The sequence below is a fragment of the Macaca fascicularis genome, chromosome 1, assembly GCF_037993035.2.
Source record: "Macaca fascicularis isolate 582-1 chromosome 1, T2T-MFA8v1.1".
NCBI lineage: Eukaryota > Metazoa > Chordata > Mammalia > Primates > Cercopithecidae > Macaca > Macaca fascicularis.
Window position 1 is genome coordinate 233,661,677 of NC_088375.1, and position 27,525 is coordinate 233,689,201.

The following is a 27,525-nucleotide window of genomic DNA, read 5'->3' on the forward strand; positions in this document are numbered from 1 at the left end:
GCCTCATCTCCCTTCCCCAGGGAGAGGACTAGCTATCCACTGCCCGCCTGGCAGACGAGGGAATGCCCAGTGCCCAGGCAGCTGCTGTCAGGTTGGCCCAGGCCTGTAGGGGCTCTGCTCCCAGAGGTCGGGTGGGTGCCAGTCTCAGAGCACAGTTTGGCAGGTGCAGGGCGGGCCCTGTTGGGGCCTGCAGCCCAGGCCCAAGGCACACACGCCCATGCACTGCACAGCTTCCTGCAGCCCCAGGGCTTTGCCCTCTTCCCCCTGACAGGGGCCAACGTGTGGAGAGGTGCAGACCACCGTGAGTGATGGAACAAGGGGCGGGGACACTCGTGCACCAAGCTCCAGCATAAGGACGCGGTCACCCAGGGTCACAGTCCCAGGCCAAGCCAAGGGGTAGGGACCTTTTTTTTTTTTTTTTTTTTTTTTTTTTTGAGACGGAGTCTCCCTCAGTGGCCCAGGCTGGAGTGCAGTGGCTGGATCTCAGCTCACTGCAAGCTCCGCCTCCTGGGTTCACGCCATTCTCCTGCCTCAGCCTCCCAAGTAGCTGGGACTACAGGCGCCCGCCACCTCACCCGGCTAGTTTTTTCTATTTTTTAGTAGAGACGGGGTTTCACCGTGTTAGCCAGGATGGTCTCGATCTCCTGACCTCGTGATCCACCCGTCTCGGCCTCCCAAAGTGCTGGGATTACAGGCTTGAGCCACCGCGCCCGGCCGGGGTAGGGACTTGAAACTGACACAGCAGCTTCTGCACCTGTGAAGTGAGCTGGGAAATGCTGGTCTTCAGGAAATAGTCAAGAAAGTGGACGCCAGGCATGGTGGCTCACGCCTGTAATCTCAGCACTTTGGGAGGGCCAGGCGGGAGGACTGCTTGAGCCCAGGAGTTTGTGACCAGCCTGGGCAAAACAGACTCGTCTCTACAAAAAATAAAGAAATATGTGCCAGGCATGGTGGCAAACACCCGTGGTCCCAACTACTCTGGAGGCTGAGGTGGAGGATCACTTGAGCCCAGGAGGTCCGGGCTGCAGTGAGCCTCGATCACACCACTGCATCCAGCCTGGGTGACAGCGTGACACCCTGTCTCAAACACACACACACAAAAAGGAAGTGGAAACACTGGCTCAGCTCCACGATAAGGTGCCGCAGACGACAAGAGCCCGTGGCACAGACTCGACTCCGAGAAGGGGACCGCGACTGTGTCCTCCCCGTGGTCCTCAAACGTCGCCCAGGACAGGTTCCTCTTAATGGGGCCGACACACAGAAGCTGCACATCCGCGGGCGCATGGCCGGAAACCCTGCAGCTGTCAGCGAAGCCCTAGTGCTGGGCGCCCACGCCCAGGCGTCCCACGGCCAGAGGCACTGGTGGTATCAACTCCTCCACAGAGGCCCCGAGGGAACCCTGGGATGGACCCTCAGACAAACATTGTCCTTCTAAAGAGAAGATATAAGCGTGGCTTCCCCACCTGTCCCCAATACTCCTGTTTAGAAAACATCCTCACGCTGTTAAGATGGGAGCTTTATTTCCATTGAAATCTCTGGCATTTAAACTTGGGAGGGAATCCGGAAGCGGCGTCCACCAACGGGGAACAACCCCAGAGAGCACGCAGGGTGGGCCTAGGAGCTCCCGGGAGCCAAGGGAGCTGGAGGGTCTGGGGGTTTGGGGGGTCTGAGGGGTTGGGGGATCTGGGGGGGTCCTAGGGGGTTGGGGGGTCTGGGGAGGTTGGGGGCCCCGGGACACCTGCAGCGCCCCCCAACCCTGTGCGCTGGCCCAGCCAGGAGAGGGCCCGGGGACACCGACAGGACCCAAGCCTTTGATGAGCGGACGGACGCCCCCAGTTCCTTCGGGGAGCTCCTTTAAAGGTGTTCGCCGAAAGCTGCGAGAGCCGCGGGACGCACAAAGCGGTCCTTTTCCTCCGAGGGTGGCTCAGAGGCAGAGTCCCGGAGAAACCCACGCGCCCGGCCTGTGCGGCAGCGACGCCACCCGGACCCCGGGACAGCCGAGACTCACGGGGGAGCGTCCTGAGGCCGCAGGGCCCTGGCCCGTCCGAGATGCGGAGCCCCGGGAGCCCTCCGGGTCCCAGCCGTCCTAGCCCCGCACCCGAGCCGGGGTCTCTCCCGCCGCGCTCCGACCCCGGCAGCCGAGGTCCCAGCACAGGCGCCGGCCGCGGACCTCGGGCGCATTTGGCGGCGGCTCGCGAGGCGCTCGGGGCGCTCCGTGGGTCTGGAGGGCGGGGGCTCCGCGCGCCCGCGGCCAAACCTGGTGCAGACGAAGCCGAAGCCGAAGCCGAAGCCGAAGCCACCGCCCCGGCCGCCCCCAAACGCTCCGCCTCCGCCTAAACCTGCGGAACACTAAGGACGCCGACTGTTGGACCGTCGCCCGGGAGACCCCGACGACGCCCCGCCCCGTCTCCCGGCAACGCCAAGCAGCCGGCGCGCGAGGAATCCTGGGGAATGTAGTCCCTCCCTATCGGGGAGGGTGGCCCGAATCGTACGCCGGGTCTTCCAGGACTACATTTCCCAGGGCGCTCCGCGCCCCGCCCCGGCACCCCACCCACGGCCTCGCGCGACGGTACCACCGGGCGAGGGCGGCTCTCGCGCGGACCTCCGGGAGTTGTAGTTTTCTGTGGGAGCTGCGGGGCCTGGCGCCGGGGCCGGGGCGGAAGAAAGACTACAAGTCCCAGGGGGCGCGGCGCCGCCGCCTGAGGGCGGGGTGTACGAAAGAGAAACTCGGAGGCCGCCCGGGTGAGTGAGGGGCTGGGGGCGGGCGTGAAGGCAGCGGGTGGGGGCGCCGGGGTGCGTCTGGGCGGCTGGGTCGGCGCAGGGAGCGCGAGAGGCAGACAAAGGTCGGCGGCCCCGGCCCGGCCCGAGGGACGCCCCCTGCACGTCCCCCATCGTTCAGCGCGCGGAGAAGCCGTCCGCGCCTGGGCCCGCGTCCTCGTCGCCGCCTCCCAGCAAGCCTGGCCGCGTCCTGTTTGGGAGAGGCGCCCAGGCCGAGCGGGACGCCTGGGGAGGGGAAGGGGCGTCTGAGGAGGGAAGGGGGAGCCCAGGGAGGGGCGGGGAGGGGGTCCCGGGACAGGGGAGGGGGTCCCTGGGGAGGGGAGGGGCTCCCGGGACAGGGGAAGGGGTCCCTGGGGAGGGGACAGGACGGGCCCCCGGGAGAAGAAAGGAGGCGCGCTCGCCTCTCCTTCCCCGCAGCCGGGAGTGGGGGCCCCGGCGGTCCCCGGTGTCCTAGAAGTCGGCCACGATTCGGGTCTTTTTTCCGCGAGGCTTTGGGATTTGTTTTTGTCCGTTTGTCACCTGCAGTAGCCGAGGGCTAGTGGGTGGGCTGTCTTTCAGGAGCGCGTCGTTGCGGTGGCAGCGAGTCGATGTTTGAGTGTAATTTAAGCCCAGGTGTTCGGGTGCATTTGTTACCACGTTTCAAAGCAAACGCGGCTTCTTCCCTGGGAAACTACTTTGTGACTGAATTCTTACCCGCCTCGTCCTGTTAAATTTCAGGATGTCAAACTTGGCACCCTGTTTCTGGTTTTCGTTTTTCTTAGTATTACCACAGTGTGCAGAGAAGGCAGAGCTGCGTCTTCCTCTTTTATTTTTCCGTAGGTTACTGCTCAGGTGGTTTGGTTACATGGGTAAGCTTTTTAGTGGTGATTTTTGAGAGATTTTGGTGAACCCATCACCCGAGCAGTACAAACTGCAACCTATTTGTAGTTTTTTATTCTTCGCCCCCTCCCACCCTTTCCTCCAGAGTCCATTGTATCATTCTTAGGCGTCTTCCCGTTTCCTGATGGCTTAACCTGGGAAACCGTCGTCCTCGCAGAGGGTGCCGGTACCGAGCCCCGGAGTAGGGGCAGCCGCCCGGGATGTTCAGTGAAGAGCCCAATTACTCAGGTTTCCGTTCCCCGTTTGCGTTCAGCCAGGATGCGTCATGGCCACGTTGTTTTTAACATACATGTTTATGAATTATACAGAAACGTTCTTTTCCTGACACACACACATCCTGCTCCCAGTACTCCTCCTAAAAGCCGGTCAGGCAGGTGTCTCCACGCACAGTCACCTCAGCGCTGGGGTCCACGGGCAGCATCCCGGGAACCCCCGAGATACTTCCCAGCCCCTCCCTGCCTTGCCGCTGCTCTCCACCTTAGCTTTGACTTATTGGGTAGCTCATTTAAAGAACAGCTGTAGGTGCTGGGGTGTGAGATCGCTTGAGACCAGCCTGGGCAACATAGGGAGACCCCGTCTCTATAAAAAATACAAAATATTATCCAGGCATGGTGGCAAGCGCCTGTGGCCCGTTAAAGTAGGTTGCTAGTCAGACATGAGCAGGGCAGAAGAGGGCCCCTCTACCAGGGACATTTGGCTGGTCAGTGAAGGCGGCCTTGGCTGGGCGTGGTGGCTCACACCTGTAATCCCAGCACTTTGGGAGGCCGGGGGGGTGGTGGTGGGCGGGTCACAAGGCGAGGAGTTCGAGACCAGTCTGGCCAATATGGTGAAACCCCGTCTCTAATAAAAATACAAAAATTAGCTGGGCGTGGTGGCCTTCGCCTGTAGTCCCAGCTACTCGGGAGACTAAGGCAGGAGGGAATTGCTTGAACCCGGGAGGGGTAGGTTGCAGTGAGCCGAGATCGCGCCATTGCACTGCAGTCTGGGTGACAGAGCGAGACTCTGTCTCAAAAAAGAAGGCCTAGAGGGAGCGTGGGCACAACTCCAGTAAACTCTGCGCATACTTCCTCCCAAGTGCTGGCAGCCGTGCGTGAGGATGGCCTACCCCGAGGGAAGAACTGGGAGAAGTAACACACCCCGGAAGCCTGCCGGTAGAAGACGCGAAGTCAAAGGTCAAACCACGCACTTGATCTCTCAGGTCCCCCGCCTGGCCCTCTTCCAAGGGTGCTTTACTTCCTGTCATTCCTGCTCCAAAGCTTCTTCATCAACTGTTGCTCCTGTTGTAAAACTGCCTGGCTCTCTTCTGCCTCCTGCCGCTCAAATTCTTTCTTCCGAGGAGGGAAGAATTGAGATTCACTGCTGCTAGCGTGCTTTGGTGTCAGAAGTGGGATATGTTCTGCCACTAACAGTCCCAGCTACTCGAGGGACTGAGGCAGGAGGATCACTTGAGCCCCGGAGGTGGAGACTGCAGTGAGCTGAGATCACAACGATGCACTCCAGCCTGTTTCACAAAGAAAAGAAAGAGCCACCGCTTCTCACCACTCCGGCTGAGGATTGTGTGTGCTGAGATGGAGCATGGAGCTCAGGTGAGCCCGCAGAGCTCTGTTACCTGCAGAATGTATCTGAGTCGCGGCCCCAAAGTATGTCAGCGGTGGCCTCAAATCTCGCCGCTTCAGAAGAAAAAATTCGGTGGGGCCGGGCGCGGTGGCTCAAGCCTGTAATCCCAGCCCTTTGGGAGGCCGAGACGGGCGGATCACGAGGTCAGGAGATCGAGACCATCCTGGTTAATACGGTGAAACCCCGTCTCTACTAAAAAGTACAAAAAACTAGCCGAGCGAGGTGGCGGGCGCCTGTAGTCCCAGCTACTCGGGAGGCTGAGGCAGGAGAATGGCGTGAACCCAGGAGGCGGAGCTTGCAGTGAGCTGAGATCTGGCCACTGCACTCCAGCCTGGGCGACAGAGCCAGACTCCGTCTCAAAAAAAAAAAAAAAGAAAAAATTCGGTGGAAGGACATGAGGCAGAAGGAGAGACTGAGGCAAGTTTTAGAGCAGGAGTGAAAGTTGAAGCTTTAGAGCAGGAATGAAAGGAAGTACCCTTGGAAGAGGGCCAGGCTGGCACTGTGAGAGATCAGGTGCGTGGTTTCACCTTTTGACTTAGGGTTTTATACGCTGGCAGGCGTCTAGGGTCTTGCACCCCTTCTTCCCTGATCCTTCCTCAGGGTGGGCTGTCCACCCACGCAGCAGCCTGCTGCACGTGGGAGGGAGCATGCGCGGTGTGGTCACTGGAGGGAGGGAGCATGCCCTGTGTGGTCCCTGGAGGGAGGGAGCATGCCCGGTGTGGTCCCTGGAGGGAGGGAGCATGCGCGGTGTGGTCCCTGGAGGGAGGGAGCATGCGCCGTGTGTTCACTGGTGGGAGGGAGCATGCGCGGTGTGTTCACTGGAGGGAAGGAGCATGCGCCGTGTGCGCCCTGCGGGAGGGAGCGTGCGCGGCGTGGGCCCTGGAGGGAGGGAGCGTGCGCGGCGTGGGCCCTGGAGGGAGGGAGCGTGCGCGGCGTGGGCCCTGGAGGGAGGGAGCGTGCGCGGCGTGGGCCCTGGAGGGAGGGAGCGTGCGCGGCGTGGGCCCTGGAGGGAGGGAGCGTGCGCGGCGTGGGCCCTGGAGGGAGGGAGCGTGCGCGGCGTGGGCCCTGGAGGGAGGGAGCGTGCGCGGCGTGGGCCCTGGAGGGAGGGAGCGTGCGCGGCGTGGGCCCTGGAGGGAGGGAGCGTGCGCGGCGTGGGCCCTGGAGGGAGGGAGCGTGCGTGGTGTGGGCCCTGGAGGGAGGGAGCGTGCGCGTTGTTCCTGGAGGGAAGGAGCGTGCGCCTTGTGTTCACTGGTGGGAGGGAGCATGGGCGGTGTGTTCACTGGCGGGAGGGAGCATGCGCCGTGTGTGCCCTGCCGGAGGGAGACTGCCTCGTGTGCGCCCTGCGGGAGGGAGCATGCGCCGTGTGGTCCTTGGCGGGAGGGAGCATGCTCGGTGTGGTCCCTGGAGGGAGGGAGCATGCGCTTTGTGGTCACTGGTGGGAGGGAGCATGCGCGGTGTGTTCACTGGAGGGAGGGAGCATATGCCGTGTGCGCCCTGCTGGAGGGAGAATGCGCCGTGTGCGCCCTGCGGGAGGGAGCATGCGCCGTGTGTTCACTGGAGTAGTGCCCATGCTCACCTGAGGCGTTCTTCCCTTGCCTGTCAAACGTCCCTGGAAGGTCATAGACCAGTTACATGCCGCCATTTTGCCTCTCAGTGCACACGCTACCAGTTTCGGGTGTTTTCTAGCTATTGGGAGCTGCCTTTCCCTGGCGCTGGCTGCAACCAGTTCTTTTGGAGAGACAGTTAACAGCCACCTGACCATCACCTGATGCTGGCCTGACTTTCCTGGTGGGGGGTGGGCCCGATCCTGCCCTGCTCCACCTACGACAACAGCCCGACTGGGTGTGCTGAGCCCACGGGTAGGTGGGCAGCGTCTACCGTGCACCTCAACAAAGGGGGATGTCTCCTTCACAGCCCATCAAGGGGTTCGCGGTATTTGTTTCTATCAAAGCAGGAGAGGGGATCTTTAGATAGAGAGGCCTGCGTTTAAGGCTCCCAGACAGTTCTCACTGGGCCCTTAAAGCTACATTTCACGTTGGCTCCCTTTGCTTGCTCTGAAGATGACCAGCATTAGCTACACGGGTGCAGCGGAAGCTCCAGCCGGCCCTTGGTGCTGTGTTTACCGGGGTTCGGCAGCGTGAGAAGCCCGCCAGCGGGCCCTCCCGCCTCCCTGTGCAGTGACTGCTGCCGGGAGGCTGGCGTTACGGTGAGCGTGGGTGTGGTCTACCCACTGCCCCAGCCGGTGGTTGCTTTTACAGGGTGGTTTTGCAAGATGATACTTACTTAAAATCACAGTGACCTGAGCCATCATTTTTTCATTGAAACGAATTCTTTTTTGTTGTTGAGACGGGGTCTGGCTCTGTCGCCCAGGTAGAGTGCAGTGGTGCCATCGTGGCTCACTGTAGCCTTGACCTCCGGGGCTCAAGAGAGGCTTTCACCTCAGCCTCCCAAATAGCTGGGACCACGGGTATGTGCCACCAAGCCCAGCTATTTTTTTTTTTTTTTTTTTGGTAGAGATGAGATCTCACTTCCAGGTTGGTCTTGAACTCCTGGGCTCAAGCGATCCTCCCACCTCGGCCTCCCAGAATGCTGGGATTACAGGCCGGAGTCACCACACCTGCCCTGAAACCAGTTCTTCTAAGGGAAAATAAGGGTGGTGAAACAGTGTATAGCACAATTTAAATTCTCACTAACTTTTACATTGACTTGTAGAAATTTTCACCCCATTATGTAGCTTTGTGGCTCCAATGAGATTTTCAAAATAGAAAATGCTTTTATTTAGTTACTGAGGCATAATTTATATGCAGTGAAACACACAGAGCTTGTGTCCAGTTAACTTGTTTTGACAAAGGAGTCACCTGCGTAACCCAGACTCCTGTCGTGATGGAGAATCTGCCTGAGACCCGCGGAGGCCGGCTCGCAGGCTGTTCCAGTGCCTGCCTGCCGCGCAGGACCAGAGCGCTGACTCTGAGTGTTAGGAGTCACATGTGTGGGCGGTTTTGCGTCTGCCACGGTTCACACAGAGAACCGTTTTGGAGTTTCCTCTGAGGCGCTGCACGAGGAACTGCTGTGGGACGCGCTGTTGCGGGCTCGTGGTCTCTGAGGGCGCTCCGGTGGGTTTCCAGCGTCTGAAGACCTTGGGCCTATTTTTGTGCACATGTTTGGTGGGCAGGTGGTGTTTTTCTTGGGAACGTGCCCAGGGGATTCCTTTTCTCTAGCAGTTAAGCAGGCACTGGCCTGAGATGAGCGGAATGGAAACAGTGATGGCTTGCTGCCAGGAGCTGACTGACTCCCTGTTTCCCGGCCATAACTACAGCATCACTGTCGGTAACTTCCTCCTGGTAAGACACCGCTGACCATGGACTGGTTCTGAAGGTCCATAGAGGATGTGACTGGCGTGACTTCCAGGCCCCGCCTCACCTTTGGCCATACAGGGCCTCATTGTCTTACATGTAAATGTCTCACCTCTCAGTGAACATGGGTCCTATGTTACACGCGTGTTTATCCAGTGTACATGCATTAAGACACGCAGGAGAGAGGAGCGCTTGGGCCCAGGAGTTCAAGACCAGCCTGGGAAACAGCAAGGCACCCTTTTTACCAAAAAATAAAAATAAAATTAGCCAGATGTGGTGGCAGGCATGTAGTCCTAGCTACTTGGGAGGCTGAGGCGGGAGAGTTGCTTGAGCCCAGGAGTTCAAGATGGCAGTGAGCTGCGATCGCACCACTGCACTCCAGCCTGGGCAACAGCAAACCCCTGTCTCTAAAAGAAAGAAAGAAAGACATTTTAAAAAGGAAGAAAGGAAAGGAAACTGTTCCCATTAAACACCAACTCCCCGTTCCTCCCTGCCCCTAACCCCTGGTAACCACCATTGTCTTTTCTGTCTCCATGAATTTGACAGACGACCCTGGGAACCTCATGAGTAGAATCATACGGTATTTCTCCTATTGTGATGAGCTGCTTTCACTTAGCATAGTGTTTTCAAGGTTCATCCTTGTTGTAGCATGCATCCAAAGTTTCTTTTCAGGACTATAGAATATTCTACTGTGTGTATAGACCACGTTTGGTTTATCCATTCATCTGTGGGTGGACACTTGCCCCCACCTTTTGGCTGTGGTGAACAATGCTGCTGCAGACGTGGTGGCCGTGGTGGACCATGCTGCAGGCGTGGCCATGGTGGACCATGCTGCAGACGTGCTGGCCGTGGTGGACCATGCTGCAGACGTGGTGGCCGTGGTGGGCCATGCTGCAGACGTGGTGGCCGTGGTGGGCCATGCTGCAGACGTGGTGGCCGTGGTGGGCCATGCTGCAGACGTGGTGGCCGTGGTGGACCATGCTGCAGACGTGGTGGCCGTGGTGGACCATGCTGCAGACGTGGTGGCCGTGGTGGGCCATGCTGCAGACGTGGTGGCCGTGGTGGGCCATGCTGCAGGCGTGGTGGCTGTGGTGAACAGTGCTGCTAAGACATGGTTGTACAGACATCTCTTGGAGTCCTGGTTTTCAGTTCTTTGGGGTGTAGACCCACAAGTAAAGTACCTGGGTCATAGAGTAATTCTGTGTTTAATTCTGTGTGTGTGTTTAGTTTTTGAGAAACTGACATACCGTTTTTCACACCATTTTATATTCTCAGCAGCGTGCACAAGGGTTCCATTCTCTCCGCATGCTTTCGCCAACATTTATTTCTGTATTTTTGGTAATAGCCATTCTCATGGGTATGGAGTAGTATTTCATTTTGGTTTTGGTTTGCATTTCCCTAATAGTTAGTGACGTTAATCGATACTTTTTAATTGAAGATTTAGCCATTTGTATTTAATGCCGATATTAGAGTGTTTGGGTTGGAGTCCCCCATCTTTATGTTCGATTTTATTTTTCCACCTACTTTTCCCTGCTCCTCCTTTTTCCTTCCTTTTTTGTAGGTGAATTGAGTTGTGTTTTTTAATCCAATTTTATCTCTTCTGCTGACTTTTTAGTTCTGCCTCTTTGTGTTGTTTTTTAAGTGGTTCCTCTGGAGATTAAATATGCACGTTTAGCTTATTGTAATCCATCTTTAAAAATATTCCTGTGCTTCACAGAACCTTAGCGAACAGACTCCAGTTACACTCCGTGCTCTCGTCGGCATACATTTCACTTCTAGGTATGCTGGAAAATTCTGCAACACACTTACTATTATTATTTATTTTATTTTATTTATGTATTTTGAGATGGAGTCTTGCTGTGTCGCCCAGGCTGGAGTGCAGTGGTATGATTTCGGCTCACTGCAACCTCCACCTTCCTGGGTTCATGCCATTCTCCTGCCTCAGCCTCCCAAGTAACTGGGAGTACAGGCGCCCGCCACCACGCCCGGCTAATTTTTTTTGTATTTTTAGTAGAGACGGGGTTTCACCGTGTTAGCCAGGATGGTCTTGATCTCCCTACCTCGTGATCCGCCCACCTCAGCCTTCCAAAATGCTGGGATTACAGGCATGAGCCACCGTGCCCGGCCCACACTTATTATTTTTACTTTAGTTAATAGTCTAATATTAAGGATTTATTTATTTTTTAAATCCAATGCGTTTACTTTTTTTTTTTTTGAGATGTCTTGCTCTGTCATCCAGGCTGGGGTGTGGTGGCGCGATCATGGCTCACTACAGCCTCAACCTCCTGGACTCAAGCTATCCTCCCACCTCCCTCCCGCGTAGCTGGGACCACAGGCGAGTGCCAGCGTCTGGCTGATCTCTGTAAAGGTTTCGCCGTGTTGCCCAGGCTGGTCTCAAAACTGCTGCCTTCGATCCTCCAGCCTCAGCCTGCCAAAGTGCTGGAATTCCAAGTGTGAGCCACTGCTCCTGGCCTTTACTTCTTAAATTGAGAATTTCTATACAATTTTACGGTAGTTGGCCAGACATGCTGAACATATTTGCTGAACGTTGCAGTTGAAAACTGTCAGACACCAGTTTATTCTGGAGTCAGAGGGCCTGGCCTGGGCCTATCCGTGCCGCCTACTCACTGTGTGGTCTTGTTCAAGTCTTTTCCTTATCTTTAAAGTGGGGCGATAAGAGGCATCGTTGACATTAGTGAAGACAGATCCCTTTGCGTGGGGTCTGGCACGTGGCAGGTGCTCTGTAAGTGTTGATTGCTGCTGTTGTTGGACAGTGAACAGGTTTACATCCCTTGGAGACCCAGGATCTGTAGCACAAAGAGACTCGTCCTTTCAGCCCGTGCTCTCCACGTTCTGTGCTGCCAAAGCTTTTTTGTCTCCTTTGAGACAGGGCCTCGCTCTGTTGCCCAGGATGGAGTGCAGCTGCATTCCTGGCTCGACCAGCTTGAATGCACCTGCACTGTGGCTTCGAACTCCTGGCCTGAAGCAGTCCCCTCGCATCAGCCTCCCAGGCAGCTGATATTCCAGGTGTGAGCCACCATGTCCAGACCGCAGGCTTGTTACTGCCCAGAGCTGAGCCCCTGGGAAGCAACACCAGTGCCCACCGTCTGGAAACTTTTGGTTTCTGGATACAGAAAGCCATACGATGGGGTTTTTCTTCCAGTGCGAAAGAATAAACTTCTAACAGAGTGACCCTGCCATGGCGCAACTACAACCCTGGACAGAGTATGAGAAACGGCTCCCTGAGGGCTGTGGAGAGGGGCAAATTTTGGAGGCAAGTTTAGACTTGAAGGAAGCAGCCAGCACAGTTTCCTGTTTTTGCATCTTTGCCCTGAGAGCAGCCACAGTCCCCACATGATAGTGTGAGGTGACTAATGCACTGACAGAAAGTCTGCTATCTCGGCCTGGCGCAGTGGCTCATGCCTGTAATCCCAACACTTCAGGAGACTGAGGCAGGCGGATCGTGAGGTCAGGAGTTGGAGACCAGCCTGGCCAACATGGTGAAACCCCGTCTCTACTAAAAATACAAAACATTAGCCAGGCGTGGTGGCGGGCTCCTGTAATCCCAGCTACTCATGAGGCCGAGGCCGGAGAATCGCGTGAGCCTGGGAGGCAGAGGCTTCAGTGAGCTGAGATCTTGCCACCACACTCCAGCCTGGGTGACAGAGCGAGACTCTGTCTCAAAAAAAAAAAAAAGTAAAAAGTCTACTATCTGGCCGGGCAGCTCACTCCTGTAATCCCAGGATTTTGGGAGGCTGAGACGGGAGAATTACTTGAGGCCAGGTGTTCAGGACCAGCCTGGGCAACACAGTGTCTACAAAAGACTAGAACATTACCTGATTCCCAACTATTCAGGAGGCCGGGGTGAGAGGATCGCTGCCACTGCATTCCTGCCCGGGCAACAAGGCAGAATGTGTCTCCGAAAAACAAACAAACAAAAAAGAAAGTACGCTACCTTCCTCGTTCCAGGAGCAGGCAGGGGAAGGAGCGAGGCACCCATAGCCACTCGAAAATGAGAGTAGAAGCCCCAGAAGGAATCAGAGAGGAGGAGTCCTGTGTGTAGATGCCACTCGTTTCTGGCAAACCCCTGACCCCTGCATGCACCCCGTGCCATGCAGTGACCTGAGCCACCCCTCACCGCAGGTGTGACAGCGTTTGCAGTTTGAATCTAATGAAATTAATTGCCTGCTAAGTAGAAACATGGATTCTCTTCAGAGGAATATCTCAGAATCCGGTGTCTCCACAATGTGACGTTTGCAATGTGTGGGATGCAGTTCAAACTAACATATGAAGAGCCGGGAAAATGTGCGCCCTTCTCGAAGGGAAAGACGACAGACATGAATCGTGCTCTGACCTAGCTGCTGGGGTCATCAGAAAAGCACTTTGGAGCAGGCTTAGGGACTGTGCTCAGTGAAGAAAGGGGAAATGCACGCAGAATGAACAAAGTGCCGGAAATCTCAGCAGAGGAAACATGTTTAAATGAGCCAAATGGGAATTTTAGGTTAAACAAATACAAGATCTGGCTGGGCGTGGTAGCTCACACCTGTAATCCCAGCACTTTGGGAGGCCGAGGCAAAGAATCGCTTGAGCCCAGGAGGTGGAGGTTGCAGTGAGCCGAGACTGTGCCACTGCACTCCAGCCTGGGGACAAAAGCGAAACTGTCTCAAAAACAAAAACAACAACAAACAAAAAAACCAAGATCTGAAATTTTATTTTGTTTATTTATTTATTTATTTATTTTATTTTATTTTATTTTTTTTTGAGACAGGGTCTTACTCTGTCACCCAGGCTGGAGTGAAGTGGTGTGATCTCGGCTCACTGCAACTTCCGCCTCCCGGGTTCAAGTGATTCTCCTGCCTCAGCTTCCTGAGTAGCTGGGACTACAGGCACTTGCCACCACGGCCGGCGATTTTTTTTTTTTTTAAGTAGAGAGGGGGTTCACTATGTTGGCCAGGATTGTCTCAAACTCCTGACATCAGGTGATCCACCTGCCTCAGCCTCCCAAAGTGCTGGGATTACAGGTGTGAGCCACTGCACCCAGCCAAGATCTGAAATTTTAAAATTCACCAAATGAATATAACAGAAGAGAAATAACAGAGAAAATAGGCAGAGTCCTCAAAGACAGAGGAATAGAAATTGTCCAATCTGTGAAAAAAAAAAAAAAAAGAGAGAGAGAGGGTGGAAGTGATTGGAGGAAAAAAACAAAACAAAACCATGAACAGAGCCTCAGGGACCTGTAGGGCAATATCGATGAAATGTCTAACACTTCAGGGACCTGTAGGGAGATATGGACATGTCTTAACATGCAGGTAATTACAGAAGTCCAGGAGAGGAGAGGCACAGCTGACAGAAGAAATACTTGAAGAAACAGTAACCAGAAACTTTCAAATTTGGTGAAAGACATAAGTTTATAGTTTTAAGAATCTCAAACAGTATAAATGTGAATAAAACCATACCTGGACCCATCACTTCAAAAATTTTTTTTTTTTTTTTTTTTTGAGATGGAGTTTTGCTCTCGTCGCCCAGGCTGGAGTGCAGTGGTGCGATCTCGGCTCACTGCAACCTCCACCTCCTGGTTCAAGTGATTCTCCTGCCTCAGCCTCCCGTGTAGCTGGGACTATAGGCCCACACCACCACACCCAATTAATTTTTGTATTTTTAGTAGATAACGGGGTTTCTCCTTGTTGGCCAGGCTAGTCTCGAACTCCTGACCTCAGGTGATCCACCTGCTTTGGCCTCCCAACGTGCTGGGATTACAGGTGTGAGCCACCATGCCCAGCCCCAAAACGATTAAAAACTAAAGATTAACTTTTAAAATCTTTTTTTTTTTTTTTTTTTTTTGAGACGGAGTCTCGCTCTGCCGCCCAGGCTGGAGTGCAGTGGCCGGATCTCAGCTCACTGCAAGCTCCGCCTCCCGGGTTCACGCCATTCTCCTGCCTCAGCCTCCCAAGTAGCTGGGACTACAGGCGCCCGCCACCTCGCCCGGCTAGTTTTTTGTATTTTTTAGTAGAGACGGGGTTTCACCGTGTTAACCAGGATGGTCTCGATCTCCTGACCTCGTGATCCGCCCGTCTCGGCCTCCCAAAGTGCTGGGATTACAGGCTTGAGCCACCGCGCCCGGCCTTAACTTTTAAAATCTTGAAAGCAGCCAGAGAAAAATAACAGATCACACACAGCACAGCACTGTCAAGACTGTGAGCTGATTGATAAACCGTGAGCTGACAGACCCTGGGCCGACAGAGCCTGATCCTACAGAGCCTGGGTGGACAGAGCCTGGGCCGACAGAACCTGAGCCGACACAGCCTGAGCCGACACAGCCTGGGCCGACAGAGCCTGGGCGGACAGAGCCTGGGCCGACAGAGCCTGGGCCGACAGACCCTGGGCCGATAGACCGTGAACTGATAGACTGAGTCTGTGAGATTTAAAAAAAAAATTTTTTTTTGATACAGAGTCTCTGGGATTAGCGGCGTGTGCCATCACACCCAGCTAAAAGATACACTTTAAATATAAAAAACACAGGTAGGCTGAAAGTGACTGCAAAAACCACAAACACACACACATATACATATATACATATACACACATATATACACGTGTATGTGTATATATATAATCAGGCTGGAGTGGCTTTTGTTGTTGTTGTTTGAGATGGAGTCTCGCTCTGTCTCCAAGGCTGGAGTACAATGGCTTGATCTCGGCTCACTGCTACCTCCATTTCCTGAGTTGAAGCGATTCTCCCACCTCAGCCTGCCAAGGAGCTGGGACAACAGGCACGCACCACTTTACCCAGCTAATTATTGTATTTTTAGTAGAGATGGGGTTTCACCACATTGGCCAGGCTGGTCTTGAACTCCTGACCTCAAATTACCCGCCTGCCTTGGCCTCCCATATTGCTGGGATTACAGGCATGAGCCACCGCACCCAGCCTGGAGTGGCTATATTTATGTAACACGAAATCAGTTTCAAGATACAGAGTGTTACCAGAGGGAAAGCAGGGGAGGGAAGACATCAGTTATGAATGTGCCTAATAACAGAGCCTCAAAATACATGAAGCAAATCCAACAGAATTAAAGGGAGAAATAGACAATCCCACAATCATAGGAGGAGATTTTAATCTCTCTCTCTCTCCAATTCTTAGAACAGTAGACCAGAAACATCTGAAGACATGGAGGATCTGAATAACGCTATCATCATCTTGACTTAAGTGGTATTTATAGTAACATATCAGGCTGCACGTGGTGGCTCACACTTGTAATTCAGGCACTTTGGGAGACCGAGGCAGGTGGATCACCTGAGGTCAGTAGTTCAAGACCGACCTGGCCAACATGGTGAAACCCCATCTCTACTAAAAACACAAAAATTAGCTGGGTGTGGTGACGGGCACCTGTTATCCCAGCTACTTGGGAGGCTGAGGCAGGAGAATGGCGTGAACCCAGGAGGTGGAGCTTGCAGTGAGCCGAGATCACACCATTGCACTCCAGCCTGGGCAAGAAGAACAAAACTCTTCTCAAAAAAAACAAAAACCAAAAGTTACACATAGTAAATAACCAAAGTGCACATGGTACGTTTTCCAGCACAGACCAACTGCTGTGTCCTAAAACAAGTTCCAACCAATTTTAAAAGAATCATACGGCCAGGCACGGTGGCTCAAGCCTGTAATCCCAGCACTTTGGGAGGCCGAGATGGGCGGATCATGAGGTCAGGAGATCGAGACCATCCTGGCTAACACGGTGAAACCCCGTCTCTACTAAGAAATACAAAAAAAAAAAAAAAAACTAGCCGGGCGCGGTTGTGGGCGCCTGTAGTCCCAGCTACTCGGGAGGCTGAGGCAGGAGAATGGCGTGAACCCGGGAGGCGGAGCTTGCAGTGAGCTGAGATCTGGCCACTGCACTCCAGCCTGGGCTACAGAGCAAGACTCTGTCTCAAAAAAAAAAAAAGAATCATACAAAGTACACTTTCTGAGCACAAAGGAATTAGAAATCAACAACAAATAAAACAGGAAAAACTCAAATGTTTGGAAATGAACCCACTTTTGAATAAACCCTGGGTCAAAGAAGAACTCAAATGGGAAATTAGAGAATATTTCCAGGCTGGGGCCAGGCGCGGTGTCTCACACCTGTAATCCCAGCACTTTGGGAGGTTGAGGCGGGTGGATCACAAGGTCAGGAGTTCAAGACCAGCCTGGCCAGCATGGTGAAACCCCATCTCTACTAAAAATACAAAAAATTAGCTGGGCGTGGTGGCGCACACTTGTAATCCCAGCTACTCGGGAGGCTGGGGCAGAGAACTGCTTAAAAACCCGAGAGGCGGAGCTTGCAGTGAGCCCAGATTGTACCACTGCACTCCAGCCTGGGCGACAGAGCGAGACTCTGTTTAAAAAAAAAAAAAAATTTCCAACTCGGGTGGGGAAAAAACAGAAGAAAATATATTTCCAACTGAATGATAATGAAAATATAACATCAGAATTGCTGATGTAGCTGAAGCAGTACTTAGAACTCTACAGCTGTAAGTGCATATAAAGGCATGAAAGCAGAGACCTGAGATTCACTTCCGGAAGCTAGGAAAAGAAAGAAACCCAAAGCCAAAAAAGGGGGCCAGGCGGCCGAGCGCGGTGGCTCACGCCTGTAATCCCAGCACTTTGGGAGGCCGAGGCGGGTGGATCACGAGGTCAGGAGATCGAGACCATCCTCCTGGCTGACACGGTGAAACCCCGTTTCTACTAAAAATACAAGAAATTAGCCGGGCATGGTGGCGGGCGCCTGTAGTCCCAGCTACTCGGAGGCTGAGGCAGGTGAATGGCGAGAACCCGGGAGGCGGAGCTTGCAGTGAGGCAAGATCGCGCCACCGCACTCCAGCCTGGGCGACAAAGCGAGACTCCGTCTCAAAAAAAAAACAAAAACAAAAAGGGAAATAAAGAAAAATACAGAAATCAATGGCATCACAAGCATGAAAGAAAAAATGGAAAAACTTAACAATATGAAAAGCTGATTTTTTCCCTAAAAGATTGGAAAGATTGACAAACCTCTACCAAGAATGGTCAATTTTAAGAAATGAGAGCCAGGTGAGGTGGGTCACACCTGTAATCCCAGCGCTTTGGGAGGCATAGGCGGGAGGACTGCTTGAACCCAGGAGTTTGAGACCAGGCTGGGAATTATAAGGAGACCCCATCTCTACAAAAAAGAAAAAAAAAAAAAGAATTTAATGAGCTGGGCGTGGTGGCTCGAGCCTGTAGTCCCAGCTACTCAGAAGGCTGAGGTGGGAGGATCGCTTGAGCCCAGGAGGTTGAGGCTGCAGTGAGCTGTGATCGCACCACTGCACTCCAGCCTGGGCGACAGAGAGAGACCTGTCTGAAAAGCAAACAAATAGAAAGATAGGCCGGGCGCAGTGGCTCATGCCTGTAATCCCAGCACTTTGGGAGACCGAGGCAGGAGGATTGTTTGAGCCCAGGAGTTCAAGACCAGCCCTGGCAACATTGTACTTCAGTTTTATTTCATAGTGAGACCCTGTCCCTACAAAAAAAAATCAAAAAATTAGCCAGGTGTGGCAGCACTTGCCTGTGTTCCCAGCTACTTGGGAGGCCGAGGTGGGAGGATGACCTGGGCCTGGGAGACTGAGGCCGTGGTGAGCTGAGGTCACACCACTGTGCTCCAGCCTGGGTGACAGAGGGAGACCATGTTTCAAAATACTAGGTGACTATTATGACCGATTTTAGGCCAGTAAATGTAGCAATTTCAATGCAATGGATAAACTCTTGGAAGAATGTAACTGGTCAAAAGTGATGGAAATCTGCATGGCCCTCTTTCTGTTCAGGAAATTGAATTCATTACCAGAGAACCTACCTACCAAGAAAACTCCTGGCATACATACATGGTTTCCTGGTGAATTCTAGCCAACATTCAAAGAAGAAATCACAATATTCTTACACAATCTTTCAGGAAATAAAAGAGGAGAGGGAATGGGTGCTGTGACTCCTCCCTGTAACCCCAGCACTTTGGGAGGCTGAGGTGGGAGGATCCCTTGATTGCAGGAGTTCAAGGCTGCAGTGAGCTATGACAGCACCACTATACTCCAGCCTGGCAACAGAGTGAGACCCTGTCTCTCTTTAAAAAAGGAGGGCATATTTCCCAGCTGGTTTTATGAGGCAATATAACCCAATACCAAAACCTGACAAAGACATCTAAAAAAAAAAAAAAAAAAAATTATAGACCACTATCCTTCATGAACACAGGCAAAAATCCTTAAGAAGGCCGGGCGCGGTGGCTCAAGCCTGTAATCCCAGCACTTTGGGAGGCCGAGACGGGCGGATCACGAGGTTAGGAGATCGAGACCATCCTGGCTAATACGGTGAAACCCCGTCTCTACTAAAAAAAAAAATACAAAAAACTAGCCGGGCGAGGTGGCGGGCACCTGTAGTCCCAGCTACTCGGGAGGCTGAGGCAGGAGAATGGCGCAAACCCGGGAGGCGGAGCTTGCAGTGAGCTGAGATCCGGCCACTGCACTCCAGCCTGGGTGACAAAGCGAGACTCTATCTCAACAACAACAACAAAAAAATCCTTAAGAAGGTATTGGCAGGTGAAATCCAACAATAGCCTAAGAGGGCAGCACACCTCGGCCAAGCATGGTTTATCCCAGTGATACAAGGTTGTTTTGATTCATAAATCAATCTTTGTCACCACCATGTCACTAGAATAAAGAAGGGAAGGACGAACAGTGAAATAGGTGCAGAAAAGACATTTGGAAACATTTATACCTGTCTTATGATTTTTTAAAATAAACCTCAGCAAACTAAGACTAGAAGGAAACTCCCTGAGTCTGATACACAGACATCTATGACAAACCGACACTAGACATTGTACTTTTAGTGCCGAAATATTGAGCAGTTTATCCCTAAAATCAAGAACAAGGATGACACCCATTCTCACTCTTCTGTCCAACATTATACTCAAAGTCCCAGCCACTGCGATAAGGTAAGAAAAAAGGCAAATTGAAGTCACAAGGATTAGAAAGGAAGAAGTAAAACTGTATTTATTTGTAGATGACATGATTATTTATGTAGAGGACCCTAAGAAAGCTACAGAGAATTGCTAGAACTATTAAGTGAATTTGGCAAGATTCCAGAAATCAAGGTTAATGTGCAAAATTTTATCATTATATAGTAGCAGCAAACTATTGGAAAATGAAATCAGAAATTCCATTCCATTTGTAATAACAAAAAGTAAAATACTTAGTAATTACCTTGATAAAAGATACATAAGACCTGTTCACTGAAAACTATAAACACTGCTGAGACACACTGAAGACGACGTGGAGGGATGAAGAGACAGCATGTCCCTGAAGAAAAGACTCAATCCTGTTCACACCTCAGCTCTCCCGTCAAAATCGCAGTAGGCTTTTTTGTAGGAATTGAAACAATGAGTCTAAAATAGGAAACACATGTGACCTAGAACTGCCAGAGCAATTAAGGAAAGCAGAGCCGATTTCAAAGTTTCTGTTCGAATTACTGCGTCAGTAATCCAGTCAGCCACGGTATCTCTGAAGAGGAGACACACAGGTGAGTGGAACCGAATAGAAAGCCCAGAAATAGACCTCACATCTGTAGTCCAATGATTTTCAATAAAGATATCAACATAATTCCACATGGAAAGAAGTCTTTTTAGCAACTGTTTATATATAAGGAAAGAAATGACGTTTGACCTGCATTTCACCATACACAAAGGTGACTCAAAATGCAAAAACTAAAACCGTAACACTTCTGGAAGAAAGCAGTAAATCTTAGTGACCGTGAGGTCAAGGCAGAGATTTCTTAGGACACAAAAAACAAGAACCACAAAAGGAAAAATGGATGCATTCAATTTTATTAAAACTTTCATTAAAATTAAAAATGTTTGCACTTCAGAAGATGTCCATAAGAAAATGATAAGACGGGGGCCGGGCGCAGTGGCTCAAGCCTGTAATCCCAGCACTTTGGGAGGCCGAAACGGGTGGATCACGAGGTCAGGAGATCGAGACCATCCTGGCGAACACGGTGAAACCCTGTCTCTACTAAAAAATACAAAAAACTAACCGGGCGAGGTGGCGGGCGCCTGTAGTCCCAGCTACTCGGGAGGCTGAGGCAGGAGAATGGCGTGAACCCGGGAGGCGGAGCTTGCAGTGAGCCGAGATTGCGCCACTGCACTCCAGCCCGGGCGACAGAGCGAGACTCCGTCTCAAAAAAGAAAAAAAAATGGTAAGACAAACCACAGGATGGAAGAAAATATTTGCAATACATAAATCTGATGAAGAACATGTGTTTTAGCCGAGCGCGGTGGTGACGCACACCTATAGTCTCAGCTGCTCGGGAGGCTGAGGTAGGAGCATCGCCTGAGCCCCGGAGGTCAAGGCTGCAGTGAGCCACGATGGCGCCACTGCACTCCAGCCTGGGCGACAGAGTGAGGCCCTATCCGCCACCCCACCCCACCCCACCAAAAAAGTGTATGTTACAACTCCACCCGATTAAACAAAATGGGCAGAAGATATGAGCAGACACTTCAGAAAAGAAGATGTATAAGTGGCTAATAAGCACATGGAAAGATGCCATCGTTAGTCTTCGGGGAAATGCAAACAACACAGACTCCCGCATGTGCATGACACCCAGCGTGCACCCGCACTGCCAGTGGGAGGGCAAAGATCCCGCACGTGCATGGCACCCTGTGTGCACCCGCACTGCCAGTGGGAGGGCAAACAGCACAGCCCCTGTGGAAGATGGCTACAGTTTCTCAGAAAGTTAAATGTGCACCTTCCTGTGGGCCAGCCACTCTGCTCCCAAGAGAAATGAAGACAGACGTCCACATGAGGACATGTGCCAGGGCCTCTGCCGCAGCTTCATCCAGTCACCAGGAACTGGGAGCAGCCCAGGCACCCACCGGCAGGCGATGGGTAATGGTGGCGATGTTTGGCCACACGGTGGAAAAATCCTTCGGCTGTGGAAAGGAAGAAAGTGCAGATAAAACAACATGGAAGGATCTGAAGGTCAGTGTGTGCAGCCCCTTTGTATAAGACTCTAGAAGATACGGCTGCAGTCCCGTCAACTCCTGGGCGCTGGGAGCCCAGGCTTTTGGGGGCCGCAGCGAGCGCTGGTAGCTGCGTGGGACCAGGCGCCGTCCCAGTTGTGGTGGCAGCTTCAAGGGGGTGGTCACCCTCACCCGCTTGTGTACTGACATGGATGTGGTTTATTGTATGTAAAGTACACCTCTGTAGAGTTGACTCAATAGCAGATGAAAGTGTTGGTTGAAATCTTGGTCTTCTGGTTGCTGAATCAAAATGATGTTTTGTGACTTAATGTGGTACTCAGGACACCCTTTAACCAGAGAGGGAGCAGAAGGGTCTGTGATGTCTGGAGTTTTCCACCAAGCAGAGGAAGACGGACTCTGCCGGGCAAATGTTAAAGGGACAAAAGGAAAAACAGACTTGATCACACTCTGTGGGTGGGGCGAGCAGCATGTCTGTGACTTTAACACGTTCCATCTGAAGGATTTCACGTCAGAGAGAGGAGGAGCTGAATTAGAGAAAAGCATGCTTTTTTTTTTTTTTTTTTTTGAGATGGAGTTTGCCTTGCACAGGCTGGAGTGCAGTGGTGCAGTCTCGGTTCACTGCAGCCTCCACCCCTGGGCTCAGGTGATCCTTCCACCTCAGCCTCCTGAGTAGCTGGGACCTCAGGCTCCCGCTACCAGGCCCAACTAATTTTAAACTTTTTGTAAACTTTAACGGGGTCTGGCCGTGTTGCCCAGGCTGGTCTCCAACTCCTGAGTTCAAAAATTCCGACCACCCCCACCTCCCAGAGTCCTCCAGCAGGCTCACACCTAGGCAGCCTGGTCAGTTTGTGAGGCCATGACCTGAATCCAGCATGGAGTGGGGGACAGAGTGGAACATCCCTGTGGCAGGGATTGGGTCTGTGTCCTCCAGGGCCTCAGTCTCCCTGCTGCTCACAGCCCTTGTCCAAGGACCCCTGGCCTAGGCCATCAAGAGGAGCTCCACAGGCCTGGCTTGGCCTCAGCCCCTCTCAGGGTAACTTGCCAGGGAGGCCCCTGAGCCAGTGCAGTGATACCACTTGAGGGTTTGTGCGCCTGGCAGGCGTCTCCTCCCTTTACTTAGGAAGGCAGGGCCATGGCGCCAGGTCCTGTGGCTGGCAAGTGCGGGAGAGAGGGGTTTGTGCGGGAGGACCGGTGCCCACTGCGTGCAGCCTGGGCCACTGAGTTCCGTGCTTGCTCCCTGAGCAAAGGCCAGGCCAAGGGCCTGTATCCCAGGCACTCTCACCCGCAGGAGGCCAGCAGGCCAGCTCGGGGGAAATGCTCGTGGAGACAGCCCTGCCAAGGCCCCCACAGCCCAGGGACGGCCCCTCCAGGACGTTCTGCTCGACAGCCAGGGACCAGCAAGGGTGTAGACAGAGGCCCAGACTGGACCCAGACCCCGCACTGTAGGCCACAGCCCACATGGGTTGCCCTCGAGTGACCACGGTCTCACCTGCTGCCTTCATCTGCAGGACTGGGCCCGGGTCTGCACGGCTCAGCTGAACCCATGAGCTCCCAGAGCTAACCCCTGACCACCAGGGCAGGCAAAGGGCTGATGTCGGTATCCCCCATCCTGGAGGGGCAGGTAAGGCCCCGCCTACACCTCGCCCCACCCGTGCCTCCAAAGGCCCCAAGCCCTCCCTCTTTCGTCCCACCTCCATTTGGCCCCGCCCTCTCCATCATGGCCCTGGACCCCTGCCATGGCCCTGCCCCATCTCCATTTGACTCAGCCATCTGCCTCTGCCACAGCCCCACCCACTTCCATTTGGCCCCGCCCTCCTCACCACGGCCCCGCCCTCCTCACCACGGCCCCGCCCTCATCACCACAGCCCCGCCCATCTCCATTTGGCCCCACCCTCCCTGCCTCAGCCCCAGCCCATCTCCACTTAGCCCCACCCTCTGTGCCACAGCCCCACCCACTTCCATTTGGCCCCGCCCTCCCCACCACAGCCCCGCTCATCTCCATTTGGCTCCGCCCTCCTTGCCTCGGCCCGCCCCGCCAACATCTCTGTTTGGCCCCACCCCCGCTGCCCCGGCCCCACCCCATGTCTTTGGCTCTGCGCGCTCCTCACTGTTGCAGGCCTTGCGCATCCGCTCCTGGCATGGCGCTGCGGCACCTCGCCTTCCTGGCTGGCCTTCTGGTGGGAGTTGCGAGCAAGTCCATGGAGAACATGGTAGGTGCCCCCGTCACGTGTCCACGCGGCCTAAGCCAGGGCCTCTGAGGAGGGCGGTGGGCCCTTCCCCTAGGGGTCTAACCCTTCAACCTTCAGGACACTGATGTCCCAGTCCCAGAGGTGCTGACCGGGGCCACTGCTGGGGTCAGAGGGGCCTGTGCCTCGCAGAGGGGAGCCCTGCACTGCCTGCTTGGTGAGCACCTGCTCAGGAATGGCTGGGTCTGGCGGGGCCCCCATGGTGAGGCATCGTGACCCGCACTGGGAGCAGCTCTGCCAGCGGTGACGGCACAGCCCGCCGCACGTTGCTATCCGGGAGTGTAGCTGCAGCGGTTCCCGACTCCCAGTCGGAGTGGTGGGGGGTGGGGACCCCTTGCCAACCTGGCTGGGGCGTTTGAGGGACTGGACCTGGACCTCTCCCTGGCGGTGTGGATTCTCTCCCGTACTCCACCGTCACCCCTGGACGCCCTCACCGTTCACTGCATTCAGGTCACGAGCAACAGCACAGCTGTGATCAACACACAAGCTGAGGGCAGCCTGAGCCCCCCAGGCCTGTCCAGCCTGCCTGTGGTTAAGGAATGGGCCCTCACACACACCGTAAATGCCAGCACCCAGTGCACCTGTGCAGCACCTGGGCACCCAGGCGTGAATTCGTCCCCTGAAATGCCAGCCAGGCCCAGGCACTTCCTCTGTGGGGTCAGGCTGGAAACCTGTGATGGAGGGGTGTCCAGAGAATTGCAGAGAATGTCGGTGGCACTGCCACGGCCTGCGGGTGCCACCTCGTGGGGGTGGTTTACTCTGTTCCAGGCCCAGCTTTTCCTTGGAGACCGCCCACCCAGGGTCCCACAGGGATGTGCACTGTGGCCATGAGTCCCCTCCTTGCTCCCAGGCCCACAGGGGACAGAGGGCCACCCGATGCTGACTCCAGAAGAGGCTGGAGCTGTGGATGTCGAGATGTGCTCACACGGCACCCCTCAGCCACTGCTGCTCTGGGCACGAGCCTGCCTGGCAGGTGCGTCCTGGAGTTTCACTTCTGTGTCCCTTCCAGGCCCAGCTGCCCGAGTGCTGTGTGGATGTGGTGGGCGTCAACGCCAGCTGCCCAGGCGCAAGCCTGTGTGGCCCAGGTAAGCGACTTTGTCCCAAACAGAATCCAGACCAGCCACTGAGCCACTGGCGTGTGTGCCGAGGTCCCTCCCCTCGGTGACAAGGACAGTGCTCATCTGCTCTGCGGGGCCAGGGGGAGTGGATGGGACGGTGAGGACTGCGGAGCTTGGGGAAGGACAGCTGAGCCTCCTTCCTGGCGGGCAGCCTTGAGCATTGGCCCAGTGAGGAGACTGGCCCGGCAGAGGGCTGGGAGCAGAGGCAGGAGCTGAGAACAGAAAGGTGCTGGGGGAAGGGTCTGGGGGAGCGGCCCATGAGCTCAGCCATTCTCATGGGGGCAGTGCTGGCTCTAGAGGCCTTTGGCAAAGCCCGAGACATTTTTGCCTGTCCGTGCTCGGGCAGAGGTGCTGCTGGCCCCTGTACGTGGAGTGGGATGCTGCCAGAGGATGCCTGTGTCAGTGCGCCACGGGCAGGCCCTGTTCATTGGAGGTTCTTGGAGCCTGCAGAAGGGAATACCTGGGGGCAGCTGGACGTCGGGAGGTCGAGGCTGGTGGGGGCAGCCAGTGGGAGCAGCCAGGGGAGGGGAGGACAGAGTGAGAAGGTGCACGGGCCTCTCCTTGGCAGCCCTTGGGGTGGTCTCCAGTGGGGCTGTGGTGGACTTGGGGCTGAGATGTCCAGGCTGTCCCTCCAAGGGCCTTGGCACTCTCATCCTGGGGGTCCAGCCCTCCCATGATGGAAGAACCCAGAGGGGCTGCTCCTGGGGACCCAGGGGCCTTGTGAGGAGGGCATGGCCAAGATGGAGGCTGAGGCAGCCAGTGAGGCTGGGTGTGGGGGTCCGAGGCTGGGCGTGGGGGTCTGAGGCTGGGTGTGGGAGTTGGGGAGGCTGCAGGAAGGCAGTGACATCTGAGGTGCAAGCGGGGTAGGAGGAGGAGGGGGGCACCGCTCTGAGGGAGAACAGAGAGACTGGGAGGAAACTGAGCACCTTGGGGCCCGTCATGCTCTGAGGCTGAAGCCCTGGTGGCCAGGTGGAAACCACCCCACTCACCCCCATGGCAGCAGGAGTGCTGGGGGCTGGCGTCTCCCGTGAGGGATCGTGCACCCCAGGCACTGCGTGGGCGCAGGCAACTATGCAGCAGTCACGGTGCCCATGGAGGGGCCGGGCCAGCGGGTCGTGAGGTCCAAGGGCCGAGGTGGCCCCATGTACGGGCTCAGGGTGGGAACCATCAGGCGCATGTGGAGAGGGGCCAGGCCTCGGTGTTGGATGCACTTCTCCCTGCGTACGGCCCCGCCATTGGCAGCTCATAGAGAAGTCCGGTCACGTGTCTGCTCGGGGAGGCAGTGGGCACTTCTGGGGACAGCGCAGAGCTGGTGTTGGGCTCCCTGCCGTGGACTCCATTCCTCGGCCTCCGGGGCAAGAGACTCTCAGGTCAGAGTGAGCCTCACTGAGGTCCGCCCGAGCCCTGTGCCAGGAAATGCCGGGAGACAGAGGCTACCCCAGCGCTGGGAGAACGCGGCTCCGCCCCGGGAGGACTGAGTGGGTGGGCTTCCATTCTCCCAAGAGGTGCATCCGCGGAGCGGCCCCTGTCACAACCGCGCGGGGCCACCGTGTCGCCACGGCCCGTCCGTATTCAGGTCAGTCTGTGAGGAAGGGTCGAGGCGTGTGGTCCACCCGTGGCCCACACCAGCATCAGCACTGTAGTCAGCATCCAGCGTGTGTCTGCTCAGCTCTGGGCTAAGTGTTGGAGATACTTAGAAAGTCGAGGGGTAAGAGTCAAGTCCTGTCCTTAAAGGCACCCTGGCCGGTGGGCAGAAATGAGGCTTCGGGGCAGCATCGGCCTGGGGTGGGAATGAGGCTTGGTTTTGCAGGATCCCCCAGGAGAGACCCCGGGGAGGGCGCCAGGGTGTGGAGGTGACAGACAGACTGAGGGTCAGGATCAGCTTGGGGCAGGAGGCTGTGCTGCTGGGGGTGGGCCCGTCCTGCCTGGGCCGCTAGAGGGAACACGGCATTCGAGGCAGCGGCTCCAGGCATTGCAGGTGGGGGTCCTGGGGAGGCCGTGGGGGGGTCCTGGGGAGGCCATCGGGGTGTCCTGGGGGAGGCCGTGGGGGGGGTCCTGGGGAGGTTGTGGGGGGTCCTGGGGAGGTTGTGGGGGAGTCCTGGGGGGAGGCCGTGGGGGGGTCCTGGGGAGGCTGTGGGGGGTCCTGGGGAGGCCATCGGGGGGTCCTGGGGGAGGCCGTGGGGGGGTCCTGGGGAGGTTGTGGGGCGTCCTGGGGAGGCCGTGGGGGGGGTCCTGGGGAGGCCGTGGGGGGGTCCTGGGGAGGCCATCGGGGGGTCCTGGGGGAGGCCGTGGGGGGGTCCTGGGGAGGTTGTGGGGCGTCCTGGGGAGGCCGTGGGGGGGGTCCTGGGGAGGCCATCGGGGGGTCCTGGGGGAGGCCGTGGGGGGGTCCTGGGGAGGCTGTGGGGGGTCCTGGGGAGGTCGTGGGGAGGTCGTGGGGGGAGTCCTGGGGGAGGCCGTGGGGGGGTCCTGGGGAGCTTGTGGGGGGGTCCTGGGGGAGGCCATGGGGGGGGTCCTGGGGAGGCCA

At 55.4% G+C, this 27,525-nt stretch overlaps 1 protein-coding gene across 10 annotated transcripts in view; it reads left to right on the forward strand.

The window, feature by feature from the left end:
* The first annotated feature begins 2,701 nt into the window (after nucleotides 1-2,701).
* C1H1orf159 (chromosome 1 C1orf159 homolog) overlaps nucleotides 2,702-27,525 on the forward strand; it is a 32,008-nt gene continuing 7,184 nt past the window's right edge. For 8 of the 10 annotated variants that reach the window (XR_012427749.1, XR_012427744.1, XR_012427752.1 and 5 more), the window contains exons 1-4: nucleotides 2,702-2,742; nucleotides 23,146-23,258; nucleotides 23,754-23,847; nucleotides 24,893-24,968. Coding sequence is in view for 4 of the 10 variants with exons in the window: in XM_045382400.3 (XP_045238335.1) it covers nucleotides 23,776-23,847; nucleotides 24,893-24,968 (148 nt within the window). In the remaining 6 variants the exon portion in view is untranslated. Of the gene's footprint in view, nucleotides 2,743-4,732; nucleotides 5,244-23,145; nucleotides 23,259-23,753; nucleotides 23,848-24,892; nucleotides 24,969-27,525 lie in introns of all 10 variants that reach the window. The other 2 variants (XR_012427751.1, XM_074023980.1) reach the window with 1 other exon arrangement.